Below are 21,541 nucleotides of genomic sequence, written 5' to 3' on the forward strand. Positions count from 1 at the left end.
CCTGTTTCATTTAGGACGTGGAGAATGTAAACATTCCAATGTAAGAAACAAACAAACAAATACATAGAAAAAATGTATGATCTTGCCTGCCTTAAGCAGACAAGCACAAAACATCTCCAGCACCAATAATAGTAATAGTACTAATAATACAGGCAAGACAAAAAAAAGAAAGAAAAAAGCTCCGCCTCCTGTTAGCTGTATTAAATAACTTCTCCACCACCATCTCTCCACTGAATACTTAGCCCACACTGAAAACATGCTGGTGACTCTCTGTGCAATCATCACTTGTCTAACATGTAAAGAGTCTTACTTACAGTATAGCTTAAACCCCATTTTATATTCATTTGTCAGTGTGTTACTCTTGACTTTATGTCTTCTTGTTGTTTGCAGGTGTGAGTGGTGTGACGGTGCTGACACAGAAACCTCCCGTTTTATCAGTGAGGAAAGGAGAGACAGCCACCATGGACTGTAACCTGGGGACTGTTGATAACTATGTCTCTTGGTACAAACAGATTCCAGGAGGAGTTCCTCAGTTTGTGCTGTATTTTTATCATGGCGATAGTTCTCTAGACTATGGCTCTGGGTTCTCCTCTCCAAAATTCACATCCACTCATCAGTCAACAACAGATTATCGTTTGATCATCAAGAATGTGGAGGAGGGAGACTCTGCAGTCTATTACTGCGAGACATGGGATGACTCTGCTAAAGAGGATGTATCACAGTGATTTACACTGTGACAAAAACCTCTTACTTTTCCTTCTGCTTTTTTAGACTCTATACTGATCACAGCGCTGTCTCAGTGTAATATCTACAGCTGCATATAATGAATTTCCAAACAAAAAATTGCTGTTTTTGATTTCCACTTATTTATTTCCACTTTTACTAACTACACTACGCATCAAATAATACACAGACAAGGGGTCGGCAGATTGATCTGATATCAATAATATTGATACTTTACTTTCATCCTTTCCTTTTCCTTTGTCTGGTCTCCTTATGCAGGCACGCTTTGCCCAGCTCCTGCACATGCCGAGGAAGGGCAAAGCACAACATGTTGTTCTGTGTTTAGTTGCACCATGCTCACATGACTCTGTGCCACTGAGCAGTGACATGCTGCAGCGATTGAAAGAGACATCATTTACACCTGTAAATGAAAATGGTACATGTTGGAAGGATTTTCTCTACTGTGGCAACAGCACCATCTTATATAAAGTCATGAAAGACCATGAGTAGGAGCAGAACGAAAATGCTGTAGTGATGACAGACTTACTGTACTTGGCAGAAAAAAAATGAACGGTGGCTCGGAATTAAACAAACACTTTTTGAAGCTTAATTTACACCAAACATTTGACAGACAGCAAAATCATTTCCAACACCCCGAAGGACAGCAAGGAGATGCTTTCCAGGGATGCATTGACGGGTGCCTTAATACTGTAAACCTGAAGAAGGCTGAGAGTTCCTCTTCCCCAGCCAAGAACGAGATGCCATCTTCCTAGAGAAGTTCCCCAGCAGGCTGGAACACTCACTGCTGAAAATGCCTCACTGTGGGACTCGGTCAAGTCTCTAACTGAGAATGTGACCCAGCTCAGTGAAGAAAATAAGGATATAATTGGCTGTTTTTGACTACTTTTGATTTTACCTCTATATTTCACCTTTAAAAACTTTATCTTGCCTTGTTTGGTATCGCTCTTTTCACCACAACCTCACATGTCTGAATTTACTGTTATTTTTTTTTTCCATTTTGACATAGTTAACACAACTGATGTAAAATCAGACAAAAAACATAAAATCAGTGTGTTGAGGAACCAGGGCACCCTGACGAGAAGGCATCAGTGGGCAAGAGATGAAAATAGGGTTGCTGTAATGCTAGTACGCAACCATGTAACCCTGGCGGAAGGGGTTACATGAATAGGATGAGGGACCTATGGATTCTTTGATACCCAACATCCAAAATGACGACTAAACAACTAGCAGCTCAGTTTTCCAACATTTGAAAGAAGGGACTGCTCTCACAGCTAGAGATTGACGAGGTACAACATAAATGCTACGGCAATGGGGAGCCAGGACGCCAGGTCAGGGGGGGGGATATCATCACCCCCACCCAAGATTGGGTACCAAGCCCCAAGTGCGATAGGAGAAGGATCGTTGAGTGTGAGAGGAACTGACCTGAAAGATAGGATCATGGCCAAGTTTGAAACCTGGATCCCCCGTAGCCGGTTACCAAGACTACGTGAAGTACCCTCAGGTGGTCTGCTAGATGATGTTAATGCAGCACTACGGACAATACCTACAGCCATCATTACCGAGACTAACAAGCTGATCTACAAGTTGAACAGCCACAAGGGGCAGTACCCTCCATGGAGAAGGAGGCTAAAGGCTAACATCAAGGTAGCACTGAGGGAGGTTAGCGGAGTTGCAGAAAGGTGCGATGAAGAAGGTGCCTAAGAAGTACAGGAACCTGTCCATACCTGAGGCTTGGAAACTGCCAAGCAACGACTCACAGCCTGTTGAAGAGATTTTGTTAGAAAAACTTGTGTCATGACAGTTTGAAGAACATGTGTTGCCTCTTTATAATATACAAACTGTACACTAGTGAGCAATGGTTTATAGGTTTAAATGTATAAAGGTCAAAGTTACAGTGAAACTACATGTTTCTGACCCTGAATTAATTTGCATCATCAGTCAGTGAAGCATTACTTCTCTACTTCTTCATCCCCTCTTTCCCAGGATGCACCTGCAAGAGTTCATTTATTATTTACATTTACAGTACATGTAAATGAAGAAGTGTCAGCACTCTGTAATACTCTACATGTTGAAACTATTCTAATTAGGAAAAGCGTAGACATTAAATGATTTTTTCTCTTTAAATATACAATTTCACCTGTCCACACACTTTTTATTTTCAATAATTATCCAAGCTTGACACATTTTTCTGTAAATATTCTCTACATTACATTTAATAAAGCTGATAAATTACATTATACATCCTGAGGTATTGATGAGTGAATTAAGGTCAGACTGTAGGGACGGTTATTGATATTGGTGCCAGAGGAGTTCATCATGTTGCAATATGTCAAAGGGACAATCGTCCAACAGATGACAGTTTCTTGTCAAAAATGCACTCACCAGTCAAAATCTGATTTGACTCTCAAGATAAAGACAGGAGACTCAGATATTTGTTACTATAAAACAAGGGAACCATATTAAAAACATGCAACACAGTGATTTACTTAGTGACAAATACCTCTTTACTAAGCAATGGTCTATGAGAAATCTCTGCTGTTTACTTTGCTCTTCTTGTCTTTATTTCAGTGTAACTCCTCAACCTCAAGTGGATCAAGCTAAGCTATCAATTAAATGATTCCACTCAAGTCTATTATGACTTAGTAAAGTAAGCAGGAGGACAGGCCAAATTAAATTTCAGTGTCAACCAGTTGGCCGGGCCTCTCCCATATCTACTGATTAGCCGTTCTTTTTGGTTCTGTAACTGCTCATGAAAATAAAACAACTTGGTGACAATATAAGCTGGGACTCTATTAGCTATTTTTTTGTGTACATACTGTATGGACCCTGTGTTCAGTTGTTACACATGGAAAAGATATATATATATAAATCTTATCTTGTATCTGTCTTGTGTGAAACTTGTATGAAAAGCATACAAGAGTGAAAACAGATATAAGATCCCTTGAAAAAATATATAAATGAAACTTGTATGTTTTGGATACTTACTAAAACAATATATGAAAGTAATGAGAAAGTGGCCACTTTCATGACTAATCATATAAGCTTTATATGATTCACTATATGAAGTTGGCCACATCTTATGCAAGTTTTTACTATTTCTTTTCCATATGGGTATGTATTTCTAAATAAAATGATATTTTATAAAATCTTCTACTAACATTAACCATTCCACTTTCATGAAACTGCAAAGAAAAGTTCTGGCATTTTAGTGGTTTTGATTATGTAATAATGCCAATGATTTGTACTAAGGCATAGCACTTTGACTATTCTGTCTTGTAATTAGCGAAACATGAAAAAAACATTAATATGTTTGTGCTACTTCATTTGATAACAACTCTCTATTTATATTATTGTTTTTTTGTCTCCTCAAAGTTCATACATTTATACTGTGTCTTAATTTTATATCTATTGCTCCATCTTTTGAGTATCGGGATGAATCCAAAGCCCTATTCCATTTTTTAGCTTCAGTTAAAAGAAGAATGTGCTTCCCAAACCCAGAAATATTTCATTTATTTTAAGGTGGTCAAACATAGGCGGTTGGCTAGGTACTGCTCTGTGCTTGTCCAAACATACTAACACACTAATCCATAATTTTAAAAAAATAATTGCTATAGCATCAACAATACAGCTAAAGGACATTAACAAAGTAATATTAAAGCTCCTCCTCCTGTCAGTCTCTCTGAGTTTCAGTTATATATTAAATGGTTCACACTTCCTCTCTTCATCGTACTTAGACAGTGCAATCTCTTTCTAAGTGCATTCTCAGCTCATACTATCAACATGCCGGTGACTCTCTGTGTTCTCATCACTGCTCTAACATGTATGAGACCTATTTATACTTCAGACTAATCTTAGTTTAGGTGCTGGATTCATATATCAGTGTGCTTCATATGACTCCATGTCTTATTGTTGTTTGCAGATGTGAGTGGTGTGACGGTGGTGACACAGAAACCTGTTTTATCAGTGAGGAAAGGAGAGACAGCCACCATGGACTGTAACCTGGGGACTGTTACTGGCAATGCTGCTTGGTGGTATAAACAGACTCCAGGAGGAGTTCCTCAGTTTGTGGTGTCCTTTTATCATGGCTGGAGTTCTCCAAACTATGGTTCTGGGTTCTCTGCTCCAAAATTCACATCCACTCATCAGTCAACATCAGATTATCATTTGATCATCAAGAATGTGGAGGAGGGAGACTCTGCAGTCTATTACTGTGAGACATGGGACAGCAATGATGCTGTATCACAGTGATTTACACTGTGACGGAAACCTCCTCACTAATACTTCTGTTTTTTGACACTCTTCCACATCCTGATAACTGAGAGATCAAGCAACTCAGTGTAAACCCACAATAATGTGTTGCAGTTTTCTCAAAGCAGAAAAGTCATAGCACTTTTCAATCAGTTCCAAAAACATGATAATGAATAAATATAAACCTTTCACCACCCTATAAAGACAGAGTCATCAAAAAAATAATAATTCTCAAAACATTACTAACTTTGGAAACAGTTCTGCATTAATGCAGGTCTAATAGTGCAAACATTTTTCAGAAATAAAATGAAATGTGAAGGAATTTTTGGAAACTTTACATAACTAATGTAATGGAGAAAAGTAAATTGATACTCGTGAAACTCTAGATCAGAGAACAGGCAAGGAAAATATTAAAAAAACTGAGAACATGGCACCAACTAAGGTATAGTCCAGTACAGTCACACTACATAAATTCAACAACCACTTTATTAGGGACACCTGTTCCAGTGCTTATTATAGTGATCCAAATATCTAATATCTAGCAACTTGAAGCTAACAATGTACATATCTAGATATGGTCAAGACAGACTGCAGAAGTTCAAACCGATTATCAGAATAAAGAAGAAAGACGACTAAACGTGAGATGGTTATTGTTGTTAGACAGGCTGCTGTGAGTATTTCAGACACGGTTGATGCACCAGGATTTTTTGTGCACAACCATCTCTAGGGTTTACAGGAATGGAGGACTCAAATGAGAAAATATCCAGCGAGCAGCAGTTCTTGGTGCAATGTTTCAAAACACGGTATGCAAAAGAGCATCTTTGGAAGCACAGTACATCTGACCTTGAAGCAGATGGGCTAAAGCAACAGAAGGCCAAAATGAGAGCCACACCAACAGCTACAACAACTTTTTCAAGAATATTATTTTATGACACACTTGAGCATGAATGATGAATATGAATCAGAAACATGTGAAACAAAGTGAACAACAATGTGAAACTGCTCATGAATCATTTAATCTATGAGTGAAAGTAGTTTTCTTGAATCTCCTCCTCTTTTAGTTTGCCTCTCCTCTTTATAAGCTCCAGCTCTCTTCTCCTACTCACATCTCTAAACAGTAAAGGTCATTTACACCTCACACTGACAACATGCTGTGGACCTTCTGCACTCTCATTACTGCTCTAACGTGTAAGATCTTCTTCTTATTCCATTTTTTAGTCCATATTTAGAGCTAAACTTTAAACTTCTGGGTTTTTTTTGTGTTTCCTGGCAGATGTTGATGCAGTGATCGTGTTGACCCAAACACCTGCTGTCCACACAGTTTCTCCAGATCAAGAAGTTGTTCTCAACTGCAACATAGAGAGATATGATGGGAATTATGTTAACTGGTATAAACAAGTTCCTGGAATGGTTCCTCAGTATGTTCTAAGTTTTTATTATTCTAGCAGCTCACTCAGCTTTGGAACAGGATTCTCCTCAGACAGATTCAACTCTAAATCCTCATCAAACATTGATTACCAGTTCATTATCAAGCGAGCAGAGACAGGAGACTCTGCAGTGTATTACTGTCAGACATGGGATGACTCTGCCAGTGCAGCTGTACCACAGTGACTTAGACAGTGACAAAAACCTCCTCATTATTACTTCTGCTTTTTGAGAAACATTCACATGCAAAAAAAAAGACCCATCAAAAAACAAACAAACCCTGTAATGTGTTATTAAACACTAAATCCTCCATTTTTAAATCCTTTTTAATCTTTATTATTAAAGGCATAAAGAGGAAGGCACTCAAATATGTACATCTAATTTACTCACATCAGCCCGAACAGATCACATAAACCAAACTATCCAACATATAGTATTATATGTTGCTGCAAGCTATTTTTAATAACAGAAATTTTATAGACACTACTCACAGTTGTAACTGTCCAACATCAGTTTAACTTATCATTTAAAATAAAGTGTAATTAACATGCAGTTTAAAAAAATATATAAAGCTATACTGAAGCTAGTTTAGAACTTCTAGACCATCTTCATTTACATTTAGTTTCAATTATTCAGAAACATATTTTTAAGGCAGAAGGAAAATATAGAAGGGTGAGGATAAGGACACTAGTGATAAATGTTTGATTCTTTTACAACCATTTTTAAGAACATGGTGTTATTTATTGTAGTTATTGTATTATTATGGTATATATTTTTCTATCATTTGTAAAATGATGACGATCAAACTGACTGACATAATACTCATGGGAAGAAAATATACAGTATTTACTCAGTGTCTTTTCTGCACACTGCAATTCTGTCAAGAATACTTGAATGTGTTTTAGTCAGTGTTTTACGTTTTTGTATTTTACTTGTTTAAATGATCAGCACTAGTGCTCATAAACCACAACGTAATGATCTGTGAATGTGCTTGAAAGCGACTGTTTACAGTACACAGCAGGTATGTTAAAAAATATGCTTCTCTGTTATCTGAAATAGAAATTACAAAAACTAAAAGTTATTTTATTTGCAAAAACTAACAGATCGAAAAACTACATTCCCCAAACAAACAAAACAAACTTTGTTATTGATGACTAATGAATAAAAAGAACAAAAAAGAATGCAGTACAGTAGAATTGTATTGCATGGGATCATTTTACAAATAAACTAATGCCAACAAATAACTTTATAAAATAACTCAATAAAATTACAAATAATAACACATTTGTAAGGCAGAAAGAAAGGTTGAAATTTCCTCCTATCTTTCATTTTTCTGTTTTGTTTTTTTCCCCCCCCTGAACATCCTTCATATATTTTCAGGCTCCAGCCTCCCTCCTCCTGTCCTGACAGTCTTCCCTCCGTCCAGTGCTGAGCTCCAGTCCAACACAGCTTCTCTGGTCTGTCTGTCCAGTCAGTCTGTGCCTTTTGCAGATGTGAGCTGGTTGGCTGCTGGGAGTCCAATGAGCAGTGGGATCTCTACCAGCACTGCTGTTCAGAGAACAGACCAGACTTACCAGATCAGCAGCTCTCTGACCATCCAGACATCAGACTGGAACATGGATAAGGTTTATACATGTAAAGTGTCTTTGGGCTCGCAGACTTCAGAGAAAACCATCAAGAAGTCAGAATGTCCCACTGAGTAGTCGAGGACCAGAATGTGCATTTAAAATCTGCTTCTTTACTGCTTGTGCTGTTTGCTCATTACAGTTTTTACATGTTAGTTATATACATAGAAGAAAACAATTACACACAAGCACACAATTTTTAAACGTATTGTTCCCATAGTTAAAACACAAGTATATTCTGAATTATTTGTACACTAGAGAGCATCATTTAATAATTCTTCCTCAGTAAGAGAGAGGGCAAGTGTCACTGGTCTAAAATGATTGTGTAGACTTGATGTTTCTTCATGTCCAGGATGCACCTGCAGGTCTTAGTAACTCATTTATAACCTCAAGTAAATAAAGTATCAGCTCTCTGTAAAATGAAATACAACGGCTGTTTACTGGCAATGTTTCATTTCATATCATTTGACCATTCAGAGAAAGCTGAATACTGTTCGATTTTTGCCTAAACATAACTTTATTTACTTTACTAAGGAACACTAAATGGAGTCCAGTTATGAAACTAAACCTGTTACACCCCGGCTTACGGGAAAGAAAAAAATTATAATGCCCCTGCTCCCTGCTCCCAATCCTGCCACAGTATTGAAGTTTCACAACAACCAGATATGTTTTTTAATTTCGAAAGATTGAAAGCATCAGCGTGGGCATTGCCAAAAAAACAAAAATACACTCTAGAAATGAAACAGAACTGACTAACCTATAACGAGAAACCTGAAAGAAAATGCAGACCTCTTACCTGTCTCCCTAACCTAAACAGGAGATAAAGGTCTTAAAAGAAAAAGGCTTCCCACCCCTACAGCTACCAGATCAACAAGAAAAGGTCTATTTACACGATTTCCAATATATACAAAACAACCAAGCTCTTCTCATTACAGAAACTTGGTCACACACACAGCACACTACACAAGACACAGGGCTAAATGCACAGCTTGTTTGGAAGCAGGAAGTAGACAGGCCGCCAGTCTTGACATGTCCCACTTTATAGCCAGCCTCATTCCATCCTCCGCCAATGATCCACCTTTACCTGGAACTTACAAATGCACAAACAACACACATGATCATGACCTGGGTCATAACAAGCCTTTCTGCATAATTTTTCTGTTATTTGCTGTTTTGCATTGAACATTAAAACCATTACAAATAACCAGTAGGTAAGTCTGTCTCATTCTTTGCAGCTTTTTTACAAACTGTATTTATATTATTTAATTATCTAAAAACTGTATTTTTCATTTTCTGGTATTTATTTAATTATTTAATTAGATGATCCCACTGTCTTAGTATCATTAAGTTTAATAATGATGCTAATATAAGCAATTATCTATAGATATCTAAGAGGAACAAAACTAAATGAAAAAACAAAACACTGGGCAGAAGACCTGTGACCATGACACATGAAGGCAATCCATTTCGCACTTTGTAAAAAAGGCGTCTCCTTTAGACCTTTGTAAGAAAGACTTCTTTTATAATGTTCATCTATTGTTTAAGACTTGGCAGTACAAGTTTATACCAGTTATTTGTGTTATTTTTTTTGTAACCAAAAATGAACAATATTTTCATGAATACAGTACCAATCCTTTTTTAATCACATCATCCTCTTTAATTACTCCAAAATACAGCACCAAGGCATCTACAGGGATTTCACAGCTTCTTTCTTAGAGTTAGACATGTATTGTCCCGAAATATTACAATTTTATTGCACGTCCAAAGGTTTTGTGAGTGGGTGGCATTTATGTGACCACACTGTCTCTTGCTGTTGTGACCTACATTGCTTTTAAGGTGTAACAAAAACACAAATTCGATTTTTTCCTGCAAAATTCTCCCCAGTTCTTTGAGCTTGTGTGTCACACACATAGCAGATCAATCCTCCTTTGCTATTTGTATGTCTAGTTCTTATTTCCCATTTTGTTTTAATGCCAGTATTATTCCCTTTGTGCTTCTGGAGGCCTTGGTATGCTTTTCCATCCCATGTTATGATGATGTAATAGGGTGAAAGGAGGAGACACAGCTCCTCCTCCTGTTAGTTGTATTAAATGGCTCCTCCAGCACCTTTTCTTCAAATCAGTTCTTAGTTCACGTCGACATCATGCTGGTGACTCTCTGTGCTCTCATCACTGCTCTACCAAGTAAATACTTTGACTATTATTGCACACATATATACTAATATCAGTGTGTTTCTCTTGACTCCATGTCTTATTGTTGTTTGCAGGTGTGAGTGGTGTAACGGTGCTGACACAGAAACCTCCTGTTTTATCAGTGAGGAAAGGAGAGACAGCCACCATGGACTGTAACCTGGGGACTGTTACTGACCAGTCTTCTCGGTGGTATAAACAGACTCCAGGAGGAGTTCCTCAGTTTGTGCTGAAGTTTCGTCATGACTATAGTTCTCCAAACTATGGCTCTGGGTTCTCCTCTCCAAAATTCACATCCACTCATCAGTCAACATCAGATTATCGTTTGATCATCAACAATGTGGAGGAGGGAGACTCTGCAGTCTATTACTGTAAGACATGGGACAGCTCTGTTAATGAGTACGCATCACAGTGAATTACACTGTGACAAAAACCTCCTTGCTGATACTTCTGCTTTTTGACACTCTTCCACATCCTGTAATTCAGAATGTGACCAAGACCTGAATAAGATATACTACAGCTTTTCAGGAATCTGAACGACATTTAACATTTCCACTCATTTGCAGCAAATATAAACAGATTGATGAGGGAAATGACATGTTGACAAAGCATTTAGAATATGCCTCTTTACTGCTTGTGCTGTTTGCTCATTGCAAAGTTTACAAGTTAGAAATCAGAATAAAGCAAACTGTTTGCAGATATTAAAATGAACTGCTATTTTTCATACATCAAATAAAAGCATTAGATATTAGATATACAACATTTGTTTTTCTTTTTAAAAGCGAAGAATACACTTTCAAAGTAGCCACTAACATAAATTCAAAATGACTAACCTGAAATTGTTACATTTAAGTAATGTAAGAAGATTCGAGAGCATAATCAGTGTGAAACCACATATGTAAAATTTCCACTCTTACTCTAAATAAGTGCTCCAAAAATGCATGTGTTTCCATATCTGTAGACTGGCAAGTAACATTACACAAAGGGAAAGGTTTAAAACGTTGGTTGTAAATTTGTAAATAAATCTTCACACTCAGTTAATGAAGCATCACATCTCCTCCTCCCTCTCTTCCTGTCCAGGATACATCTGCAGGTCTCGGTGTCTTTTATAACTTCATGCAAATATAGTTGTGTCAGCTCTCTGTTAAGTGAGATGGGACTTTCCTAGATTATAAAATGTAATTCATATTATTATATTTTCAGGCTGCATTTTACTATAATTTGGTAAATTAGAGGCAGTTATCTGTTTACTTCTTTGGTTTGGTCCATTAACTTCCCATGATAAAATAAACTAAATGGAGTTCAGCTCTGTAACTAATCTTTACTGCAGCTCTACTCTCAACTCTACTCTTATACAGTTCACTTGGTCTTCAGGAACTGCATGTATGTTCTTTCCTCATGAGTATTGTCATGTACCAGTAGGTACTAGTAGGTACAGGACTGCACCACTGCACCAGTGCAGGATTCGACAATGTGTCCAAGGATTATGTCTGATACCTAATGACAGTCAGGGTGCTGTTGGCTAGCCTGTAGAGGTCTGTGTGTCACTATTTGGATATACCTCCCCAGACCATCACTAACTCAACACGAGTGGTCACAAATGGTCATCCTGAACAATGTTACAGGCAGCTTAACATTTTAAAGGCTTCTTGTAGGGCTCTCACAATGCTCATCCTGTTTGTTCTTCCCTACACAAACAACTGATATCAGTCCTGCTGATGGGTTAGGGACCTTCTGCACCCCTGTCCACCTCTCCTAGAGTAACTGACTGTCTCCTGGAATCTTCTCCATCCTGTTGGGACTGTGCTGGGAGACACAACAAACCTTCTGACAATGGGACATATTGATGTGCCATACTGGAGGAGTTGGAGTCCATTTTTTTCTTCATGCTATCAGCTATGACACTGAGCCTAGCCAAATGCAAAACTAGTGAAGAAACACTCAGAAAAAGTAAAAGGGGAAAATATCAGTGACTTCCACGTGTAAAATCATTTCTGTTTTCATTGTTCTTTCATTATTGCCTGTGTCGTGCACCTGTTTTTGATTGCATTTACACCAAAGGAGCTGAAATTGATTAATTTTGGAATGGTTTATAGTTGTTATATTTGATGCTTAAACTTGTGCTTTATTCAAAAAATTAACTTTGATTTAAATTTTGCTAAATTTAAATGTATCACTGTGTAGAGAACACTGTTAGATATTGTTAATGTGACATTTTGACATTTTTGGATGATGCTGATGTTCTTGTATATTTACCTCACTAAGGGTTACATTAGTGACTACTTTCACACTAACTGAAAAATTATTCTGTTCACTAAAAAAGGAAAAATAATGTTTTTAATTCAGTGCTTTTATTCAGGTAACCTATGTTATTGAAAGGACCCGACACGAATACAATGTTGCAGAGTTGGTGACATTTTGTTTACACTTCGAGTTCCTTGATCAGACTGCTTGTGCAGCTTTTCAGCTGTCTAGCTCAGGGGTGGTGGAACTCCAGGCCTCAAGGGCCGGTGTCCTGCATGTTTAAATGTGTCCTTGATCCAACACAGCTGATTTAAATTGCAAAATGACCTCCTCAACATGTCTTGAAATTCTCCAGAGGCCTGGTAGTGAACTAATCATTTGATGCAGGTGTGTTGTCCCAGGGTGATATCTAAAACCTGCAGAACACCGGCCCTTGAGGCCTGGAGTTCCTCATCCCTGGATCCAGTCCAAGTCACCTCCTGATATAGCAGGGGTGGGCAATTCCAGGCCCCGAGGGCTGGTGTCCTGCAGATTTTAGATCTCACCTTGGGTCAACACACCTGAATCACATGATTAGTTCGTTACCAGGCCTCTGGAGAACTGCAGGAGCTAATTTAGCCATTTAAATCAGCTGAGTTGGTTCAAGGACACATCTAAAACCTGCCCTCGAGGCCTGGAGTTGCCCACCCCTGTGATATAGGGAGAACCTAATTAGCCAATCAGCCCCTGCTGCAGTTAAGTAGCAGAGGGGGTTGTTTATCAGTGCTGGATGGGGCAAAGTCCATCAGCACAGGAGCACAGAGACTGCAGCCTGAAAATACACAAAGGGCATTTAGAAAATATAAATGCCATAAAAATGTCAAAAACTATAAAGGTCATAAAAAACAAAAAAGTCTGAAAATGTAGCAAGTGAATCAATGACATTAACAATAACATTTCCAACAACATAAATTTTCAAACTATGAAAAACCATTTAGAAACATCCAGTGAAAGAGAAGTACAGAAAATATATGCTGTTCCAAAAAATTAAAGAAACACTTTGTGAAAGTATTGCATCAAGTCAGTTAAACTTCTGGTCTGATCAGTTAAGTAGCAGAGCTTTGTTAGATTGTTAAAAACAACAATCAAACAAACAAACTAAAAATGAACAGAGAGAAAAAAGAAGAAGATGACAAGGCATTACTAACACCAGTAATAATAATAATAACAATATTAGTAATACAGGCAAGACAAAAAAACCCAAACTCCTTTTTTCCCAAACTTTGTGAAAAGGCGACTTTAGACCTTTGCAGGAAAGTCATCCTCTCATAAAGATTTCCCTTTATATTGCAGTTCTTTGTTTTATTTTTTATTTTATTTTTTGTAACCAATCAATGAGCAATATTTAGCATGAATACAGTATTGATCTTTTTTTAATCACAACATCCTCTTTAATTACTCCAAAATACAGCACGTTGGTATCTACAGGGATTTCACAGCCTGGCTTCTTTCTTTGAGTTAGACTTGTATTGTTCCAAAAATATTAGGATTTTATTACATTTCCAGAGGTTTTGTGAGTGGGTGGTATTTATGTGACCAGACTGTCGCTTGCCTTTGTAACCTATACATTCCTTTTAAGGTGTAACAAAAACACAAATTCGATTTTTTCGAAGTAAATTCTCTTCAATTATTTCACATTGTGTGTCACCCACATAGAAGATCAATCCTCCTTTGATATTTGTATATCTAGTTCTTTGTCCCATTTTGTTTTAATATCAGTATTATTCCCTTTGTGCTTCTGGAGGCCTTGGTATACTTTTCCCATTTTTCTTTTTTAATGTTTCAATTGAAATATAAACATCATGTTGTTAATACAAAATAAATGAAGAAAAAAGAAAATAAATATTGTGATGATGTAATAGGGTGAAAGGAGGAGACACAGCTCCTCCTCCTGTTAGTTGTATTAAATGGCTCCTCCAGCACCTTTTCTTCAGTTCTTAGTTCACATCGACATCATGCTGGTGACTCTCTTTGCTCTCATCACTGCTCTAACATGTAACCACTTTGACTTATATTGCACACATATATACTAATGTTGCTGTGTTTCTCTTGACTCTCTGTCTTCATGTTGTTTGCAGGTGTGAGTGGTGTGACAGTGGTGACACAGAAACCTCTTCTATCAGTGAGAAAAGGAGAGACAGCCACCATGGACTGTAACCTGGGGACTGTTACTGGCAGTGGTGTTCGTTGGTACAAACAGATTCCAGGAGGAGTTCCTCAGTTTTTGCTGAGGTTTTATCATAGCAATAGTTCTCCAACCTATGGCTCTGGGTTCTCCTCGCCAAAATTCACATCCACTCATCAGTCAACATCAGATTATTGTTTGATCATCAACAATGTGGAGGAGGGAGACTCTGCAGTCTATTACATAAGACATGGGACAGCTCTGTTAAAGAGTTCGCATCACAGTGATTCACACTGTGACAAAAACCTCTTCACTGATACTTCTGCTTTTTGATGTTTTTTTTCACATGCTGACAAAAGACCCATTCAACAAACTCATTGTAAACCCACCACCTTCAAATATTATTTTCATTGTTCTTTTTGATTTATTTTAATGTTCATCAATGAAAACCCACCAACTTTAGACAGTCTCTTCATAAACACTGAATTACTCTTTTTGATAATTTTTTAACATTCATCACTGAAAGTATATAACATATTGACAAATATGACGACCACCAAGAACACAAATTGTCACATATATGTACACAATTTTATGCATTTTAAATTATGTGCATCTAACATAATTCAACCAATTATGTGCATGTTTTTAAATAATACCAATTTGACAAACAATTGTCTAAAACTCTGATAACTTTTGCATTCTATCTGCAGTAAATGACATTAATCAGCCTAAATAGATTTTGTTAAAGCTGCACAATGAGGATAAAAAAATATTCCATATGAAGTGAAAATGCAGTTAAATTAAATTTTATCTGTTGCTTCTCTTCTCGCTACAATTCTTTTTACATCTCAGCTGAATAGTAAAGGATATTTACACCTCACACTGACAACATGCTGGGGACTGTCTGCTCTCTCATCACTTCTCTAAAGTGTAAGATGCTCCTCTCATCTGTTTCATAGCCCATTGTTTTGGAGAAAGACATTTCATGCATGTTTTTCTGTGTTTGTTGGCAGATGTTAATGCAGCGGTAGGTTTTCTCCACATACCTGCTGTTTACATGGTTTCTCCAGGTCAAGAAGTTGTTCTCAGCTGCAACAGAGGGAAATGGTTGAATTATGTTAGATGTGTAAAACAATTCCTTGAGGGGTTCCTCAGTTTTGTCATTCTGGAAGCTCACTTGGCTTTGGAATATGATCTCTATTGCCAGAGGTGGGAAGTAACCAAGTACAAATACTTTGTTACTGTACTTAATTAGAATTTATTTTTCAACTCTTTACTTTCACTCCTGACATTTTATTACAAATATCTTTACTTTTGACTCCTTACATTTTCAAAACTGACTTGTTACTTTTGGTTCATTTGTAGAGTTTATGCTCAGTAGTAGAATTGGGCTGGAAGAAGTGCAGGTGTTTGTGTTACTTCAGAATGTAGCTAGCTCTACAGAAGAGGAGCAGGCATGAAAGAAGTGACGTTGAATGAAGTGTCAGGTGAAGGAAGTAACAGGTAATATCAAATTCAACTTTTTTTATCAGCTCAATAAACATCAGTAAACACACAAACTCTTTGCGTGCTGTTTGTCACACAGTGTGTTACTAGCTAAAGGTCCAGCTGCTGTATTTCACAGGGACACAAAAGAAAAGAGACAGTACCTCTGGTGCTCGCTGTCAGAGGCAGGTTACAACAAGTGTAGCTGAGATGAATTTGAATTTAAGATTTTGATGCTTAGGTTAACCCATAGAATTCCAGCTTTATTGGACTCTTAACTTTCTAGTACAAAGACAGTATAAGCAGTGTAGTTTCAGTGTAGGGGATGGGCATTATAGCTTGTGAAATTGATGGCATCTTGTTGAATTCAGTTGCGTAAATCCACAAAGAGCAGCAACAACACCAAATAGTCCAAAGAAAAAAACCCCCACAGGATTTAGCTACATGGGCTTATATTTACTGCCCATGCTCCGCAGCATCATCTACTAGGGCTGTTCAATATAATGATATATATATATATCGGATGACGATATAAAAATGTCTATCGTTTCATTTTATGCTATCGTTTGTTTTGTGGCGTCACAAAATAAACTGTTTACAGTAATATTTTTTCATTGTTTTGATGGTCACTGTAGAATTTCTTAAAGTTCTCCCTTTCTCTTATACTTAATATAACCACACAACGGATGGACAAGTGACTGTTTTTATGCGTTGTCATTGGCAACAACAAAGGTAAAACCATCGCATGACTCCGCCGTCTGCTTGTTTAGTTTCCACATAAACCTTTGACAATGGTCAAGGCTGAAGCTGAAGATCCTGTAGAGATTTTTCAAAATAAACTGAATTACGTGAAATAGTATGCAGAGTGTTTTCGGACAAGAAACTAAAAACTTCGGATCCTCTCAGAAGCAGACAGGAGAAGTTTTCCTACTCCATAGGTGAACTGAAGAACAAGGTGAACGTCACAACCAGAGGCAGATGCAGCTGAAGCTACAGCAAGGCCGCGCAAGATGTGGCGGGCTGACAGTGTGTCAGTTGCAGTCACAGTGCTGTGACATAATGATGGAGCAGTCAAAGGCTCGCTTTGAGAAAGCACAGAACCTGGTGTCTTTTGACTTCAATGACGGGGTGATTAACATGTTTGCATCACAGAAAACCCGACGATGTGATCTTCTCTTTAAATAAGGTAAGCCAGACCCCTCTCTTTCTCTCTCTATCCCCTTAAAACAGGTAGCATGTGTGAGTAGAATAAAACAACAATTAGAATGGAATGTGCTTAGGTTTGCTCAGATATTAGGGGGCGGCTGGAGATCAGAGGAACAGGAAATGATTCGTAAGCGTGTGTTTTGTTAGGATAACTTTGTCAGCCCCTGTTTAAAGGACAATAGTGGAATTATATTCTCAAAGCATTTCATGTGACCTTAAAGCTCTCCAGAATGAGATTATGTTGCTGACCCCTGACATCCCAAATCAGTGTAGCTATAAACCTTGATGGGTAAGTGTATAGTTTGAGGAATTTATTGACAGTGGGGGTCTGCCTGCCATAAAATGAGGAGTAAAAGCTGCCTCAGCTAGGTAAACAGGAAGAACAGTTACTAATCTGGGGGAAATGTATTTACCCAGTTGTGAGCTCTAGTAACCTCCCTTGTCTCACTATCACTCCTCCTCACATGGAAGAGTGATTCAGACTGTGGCCAGGACCTGAGTTATACTAAAGCTTTTAAGGATACTGAACAACATTTAATAAAATTTCCACTCATTTGCAGCACTGTTTTGAAATATAAACAAACAGATGAAGTGAATGAGATGTTGACAGTGAAAGTTGGTGTCTTTCAGGATGTTTCAGTTCCTCTCCCCTCATCAGAGACAGTCAGGAGGTTTTTGTACAGCCATGTATACAAACTGAATCACTGTGGTATTCGGACAAGGCACCAAGCTGATTGTGACAAGTAAGTGCTTTTTAAATAATCATAAAACAAGAGAGATTTTGCACAAATCTGCTGATGACTACTTAATTCAATATGTTTCTTGTTCAGCATAATTTTTTATGATTTTGTACAACATGAAATAGTTTCAGGTTGTCTCATATACAGGAGACATGGATTCGTTATATTAAAAAAAATGTGTAAAGGGGTCAAACTAATTTTTTATATTTTTATATAAATGTTGTTCACTGAAAATGAGGTGAAATATGTTGTTGTTCACTGTTATTATTCCCATAATGTTTTAATTTATATTTAGGTTAATTTGAAAAACATACACAGGCATGTTTTCTCTTTCTTCAATAGTAGTTAACAGTGTTACTAATGTTCAAAATTACTTTTAAGTGATTAGAACCTGGCCTAACAGGTTTTTTTTCTTTAAATGAAAGAAAATTACTCACAGTAGCCAACATGTTATGAAGAAAATACACTCTAGAATTAAATTGAAGATGTTTTACATGAAAAGTTAAACAGTAACTAGTCATATTTTATTTTGGAAAAATTCAAAAAGGAATTCAAATGATATGTTGGGTTATTATTTCTATATTGTTTTGCAGATTTAAATTATTTTAAACATTAACATTAACGTTCTTTTCAAATTTTATAACAATTATTATGGTTATTTCATAATGACTATTATTGATGTCTTGCTTTCTGTTTTTATTACTTCTTTTATCATTATCTCCTTTCTTTTCATTTTTCTTTTTCTTTTCTCTGAACATCCTGATGTATTTTCAGGCTCCAGCCTCCCTCCTCCTGTCCTGACAGTCTTCCCTCCGTCCAGTGCTGAGCTCCAGTCCAACACAGCTTCTCTGGTCTGTCTGTCCAGTCAGTCTGTGCCTTTTGCAGATGTGAGCTGGTTGGCTGCTGGGAGTCCAGTGAGCAGTGGGATCTCTACCAGCACTGCTGTTCAGAGACCAGACCAGACTTACCAAATCAGCAGCTCTCTGACCATCCAGCCATCAGACTGGAACATGGATAAGGTTTATACATGTAAAGTGTCTTTGGGCTCACAGACTTCAGAGAAAACCATCAAGAAGTCAGAATGTCCCACTGAATAGTCGAGGACCAGAATGTGCATTTAAAATCTGCTTCTTTACTGCTTGTGCTGTTTGCTCATTACAGTCTTTACATGTTAGAAATCAGAATAAAGCAAAAGGTTTAAGTCATGTATTCATTTGCTGGTTTTTGACAAGTATTTTCAGGAATTCATGTCTCGCATTAAATTAATAAAAGCATTGGTTTAAAAAAAAAGTGTTTTCTTTTCAGTAAATTGTTTCACTGTTCAGTAAGATGACTGGAATGAAGTGTTAAATAAACACTCAGAAGCACACCATTTTTAAACATCTTCTTCCCATAGTTAAAATATAAATATATTCTGAAATACACACTATGTAATATTTGAACACTAGAGAGCATCATTTAATAATTCTTCCTGGGTAACAGAGAGGGCAAGCGTCACTGGTTTAAAATGTTGGTTATAGATTTGCAAATGAATCTTCACACTCAGTTAGTGAAGCATAACCTGTCTGCTCTTCTGTTTCTTCCAGGATGCACCTGCAGGTCTTAGTAACTCATTTATAACTTCAAGTAAATGACGTATCAGCTCTCTGTAAAATAAAATGGAACTGCTCTTTACTGGCAATGTTTCAATTCATGCCATTATTTTATTCAGAGGCAGTTAGCTGAATACTCTTAGATTTTAGCCTAAACATAACTTATTTACTGTAAACCAACACTAAGTAGAGTTCAGTTATGAAACTAAACCTTTCTGCATCTTTCTACTGTCATTTGCTGTTTTGCTTTAAACATTTAAACCATTATATATAACCAGTAGGTAAGTCTGTCTCATTCCGGATGTAGCTTTTTTACAAACAGTATTTTAAATTTTTTAGTTATCTATAAACTGTATTCTTCATTTTCTGGTATTTATTCTGTTAGTTATTTAGATGTTCCCACTGTCATGGCATCATTAACTTTAATAGCTGCATGGTGGCTCAGAGGAAAGCACTCCAAGGGATCTTTAACACCGCCCAAAAGATCACTGGCTGCCCTCTCCCCACACTGGAAGATCTACACAACACCTGTCTTAAAAAAGCCCAAAACATCATAAAAGATACCTCACATCCTGGCCACTCCTTGTTTGAACTAGAGATGGACCGATCCGATATTACGTATCGGTATCGGTCCGATACTGACCCAAATTACTGGATCGGATATCGGCGAGAAATAAAAAATGTAATCCGATCCATTAAATATCAAAAAAGCACCTCACAAAGCTTGCTACAAGGCGTAACTCGTCTCATAACCGTAGCACGTTGCAGCAGTGTGCATCACGTGATAGAGCGGCTGTGTATATTTGTAGCCTTGCTAGCAAACCAGCATTTCATCTCCGAGGAAGTTTTCCCAGAGAGAAGTAAAGCAAGTGTGTAAGTTCATCTCTGAATGTCTGTAAAGCGTTCCCACGTTAAGCTTAACAACCGATATATGGAGCGACTGCCTCTCTCTCTCTCTCTCTCTCTCTTGCTGCTACTTCAATCATGAAACAGATCAATGATCAGCTGATCGGCTTTTCTGTTGCGAGTCCGTCTCTCTTCTTTGTTTTTGGCCCACTTCTCACCAAAAAGAGGAAACCAGCGGCTGAACAACAGCAGCACGTTTAAGCTTGATAAGCTGTTGTTAGAATTTATTTAATATTACTTTCTACACCAGGATCTTTTTCTATGCAGCTGACGGCTGGTAACTGTGCAGGGGCGGATCTAGCAAAGTGTAGCCAGGGGGGCCAATAGGGCATGAACAGGCAAAAGGGGGCACAAAGACATACTTTTCTTTCTTATTCTCATTTAAAATGTCGAGCTTTTAATAAATAATTATCTGAATCTTACACCCAAAGTTTTAATCTGATGTAAAATATATAGAAGTCCATTACTGTATATAGTAACTGTTAAGTCTAATATACCCTAGTAAGCTATAGTACTTTTTCCTTTGGGAAGATGGCATCTGTGCAGTCTGCAGTTCTGTTGAAGAAAGATGTTGAATCTATTTAATTATTCTTGAAAAATAATTTATTTCTGTGCATTTTCCCCCCTGCATCAAATTAAATTTGATTACATCAATTAAGCATCATGAGGTGGAGGGTGGTTTGTTTGCTTTTTGCTGGGAGTTTGCAACCCTATTAGTTAGGTTGCTTAATATTTGTGCTAAGTACTCTTTAAAATACCAGAATAGGGAGGATGGAGCAGGTTTAAGTTTATTAGATTGATCAGTGTTGCTGAACTATGAATATAGTGCAGTGTATTTTTTACATACAGGTATAACAGAATAGCTTTAGTTATTTATTTAAACTTGAGTATAAACTTATACAAAATGCAGCAAGATATTAAAAAACCGTTTTATTGATTAAAAAACACACTATATCGGATTCATATCGGT

The 21,541-nt window shown here is 37.3% G+C and overlaps 2 protein-coding genes across 4 annotated transcripts; both read left to right on the top strand.

The window, feature by feature from the left end:
- Positions 1 to 231: 231 nt before the first annotated feature.
- Positions 232 to 19,363, top strand: LOC146519971 (immunoglobulin lambda-1 light chain-like). Of its 3 annotated transcripts, none has more exons than XM_085157900.1 (4): positions 232 to 296; positions 391 to 713; positions 18,043 to 18,076; positions 18,848 to 19,363. In XM_085157900.1, exons 1-4 carry the CDS (start codon positions 257 to 259, stop codon positions 19,168 to 19,170), a joined length of 720 nt encoding a protein of 239 aa, XP_085014026.1. In that variant the 5' UTR covers positions 232 to 256; the 3' UTR covers positions 19,171 to 19,363. The 3 variants fall into 3 exon arrangements, with proteins under 3 accessions (XP_085014026.1, XP_085014025.1, XP_085014024.1); XM_085157899.1 differs by lacking the exons at positions 232 to 296; positions 391 to 713 and adding exons at positions 4,499 to 4,564; positions 10,309 to 10,634; XM_085157898.1 differs by lacking the exons at positions 232 to 296; positions 391 to 713 and adding exons at positions 10,171 to 10,225; positions 10,309 to 10,634.
- LOC146519972 (immunoglobulin lambda-1 light chain-like) lies at positions 5,928 to 8,206 on the top strand. The gene is made up of 3 exons (XM_085157901.1): positions 5,928 to 6,180; positions 6,266 to 6,587; positions 7,754 to 8,206. Exons 1-3 carry the CDS (start codon positions 6,141 to 6,143, stop codon positions 8,118 to 8,120), a joined length of 729 nt encoding a protein of 242 aa, XP_085014027.1. The 5' UTR covers positions 5,928 to 6,140; the 3' UTR covers positions 8,121 to 8,206.
- Positions 19,364 to 21,541: the final 2,178 nt, after the last annotated feature.

The sequence above is a fragment of the Neolamprologus multifasciatus genome, chromosome 4 (genome assembly GCF_963576455.1).
Source record: "Neolamprologus multifasciatus chromosome 4, fNeoMul1.2, whole genome shotgun sequence".
Lineage (NCBI taxonomy): Eukaryota > Metazoa > Chordata > Actinopteri > Cichliformes > Cichlidae > Neolamprologus > Neolamprologus multifasciatus.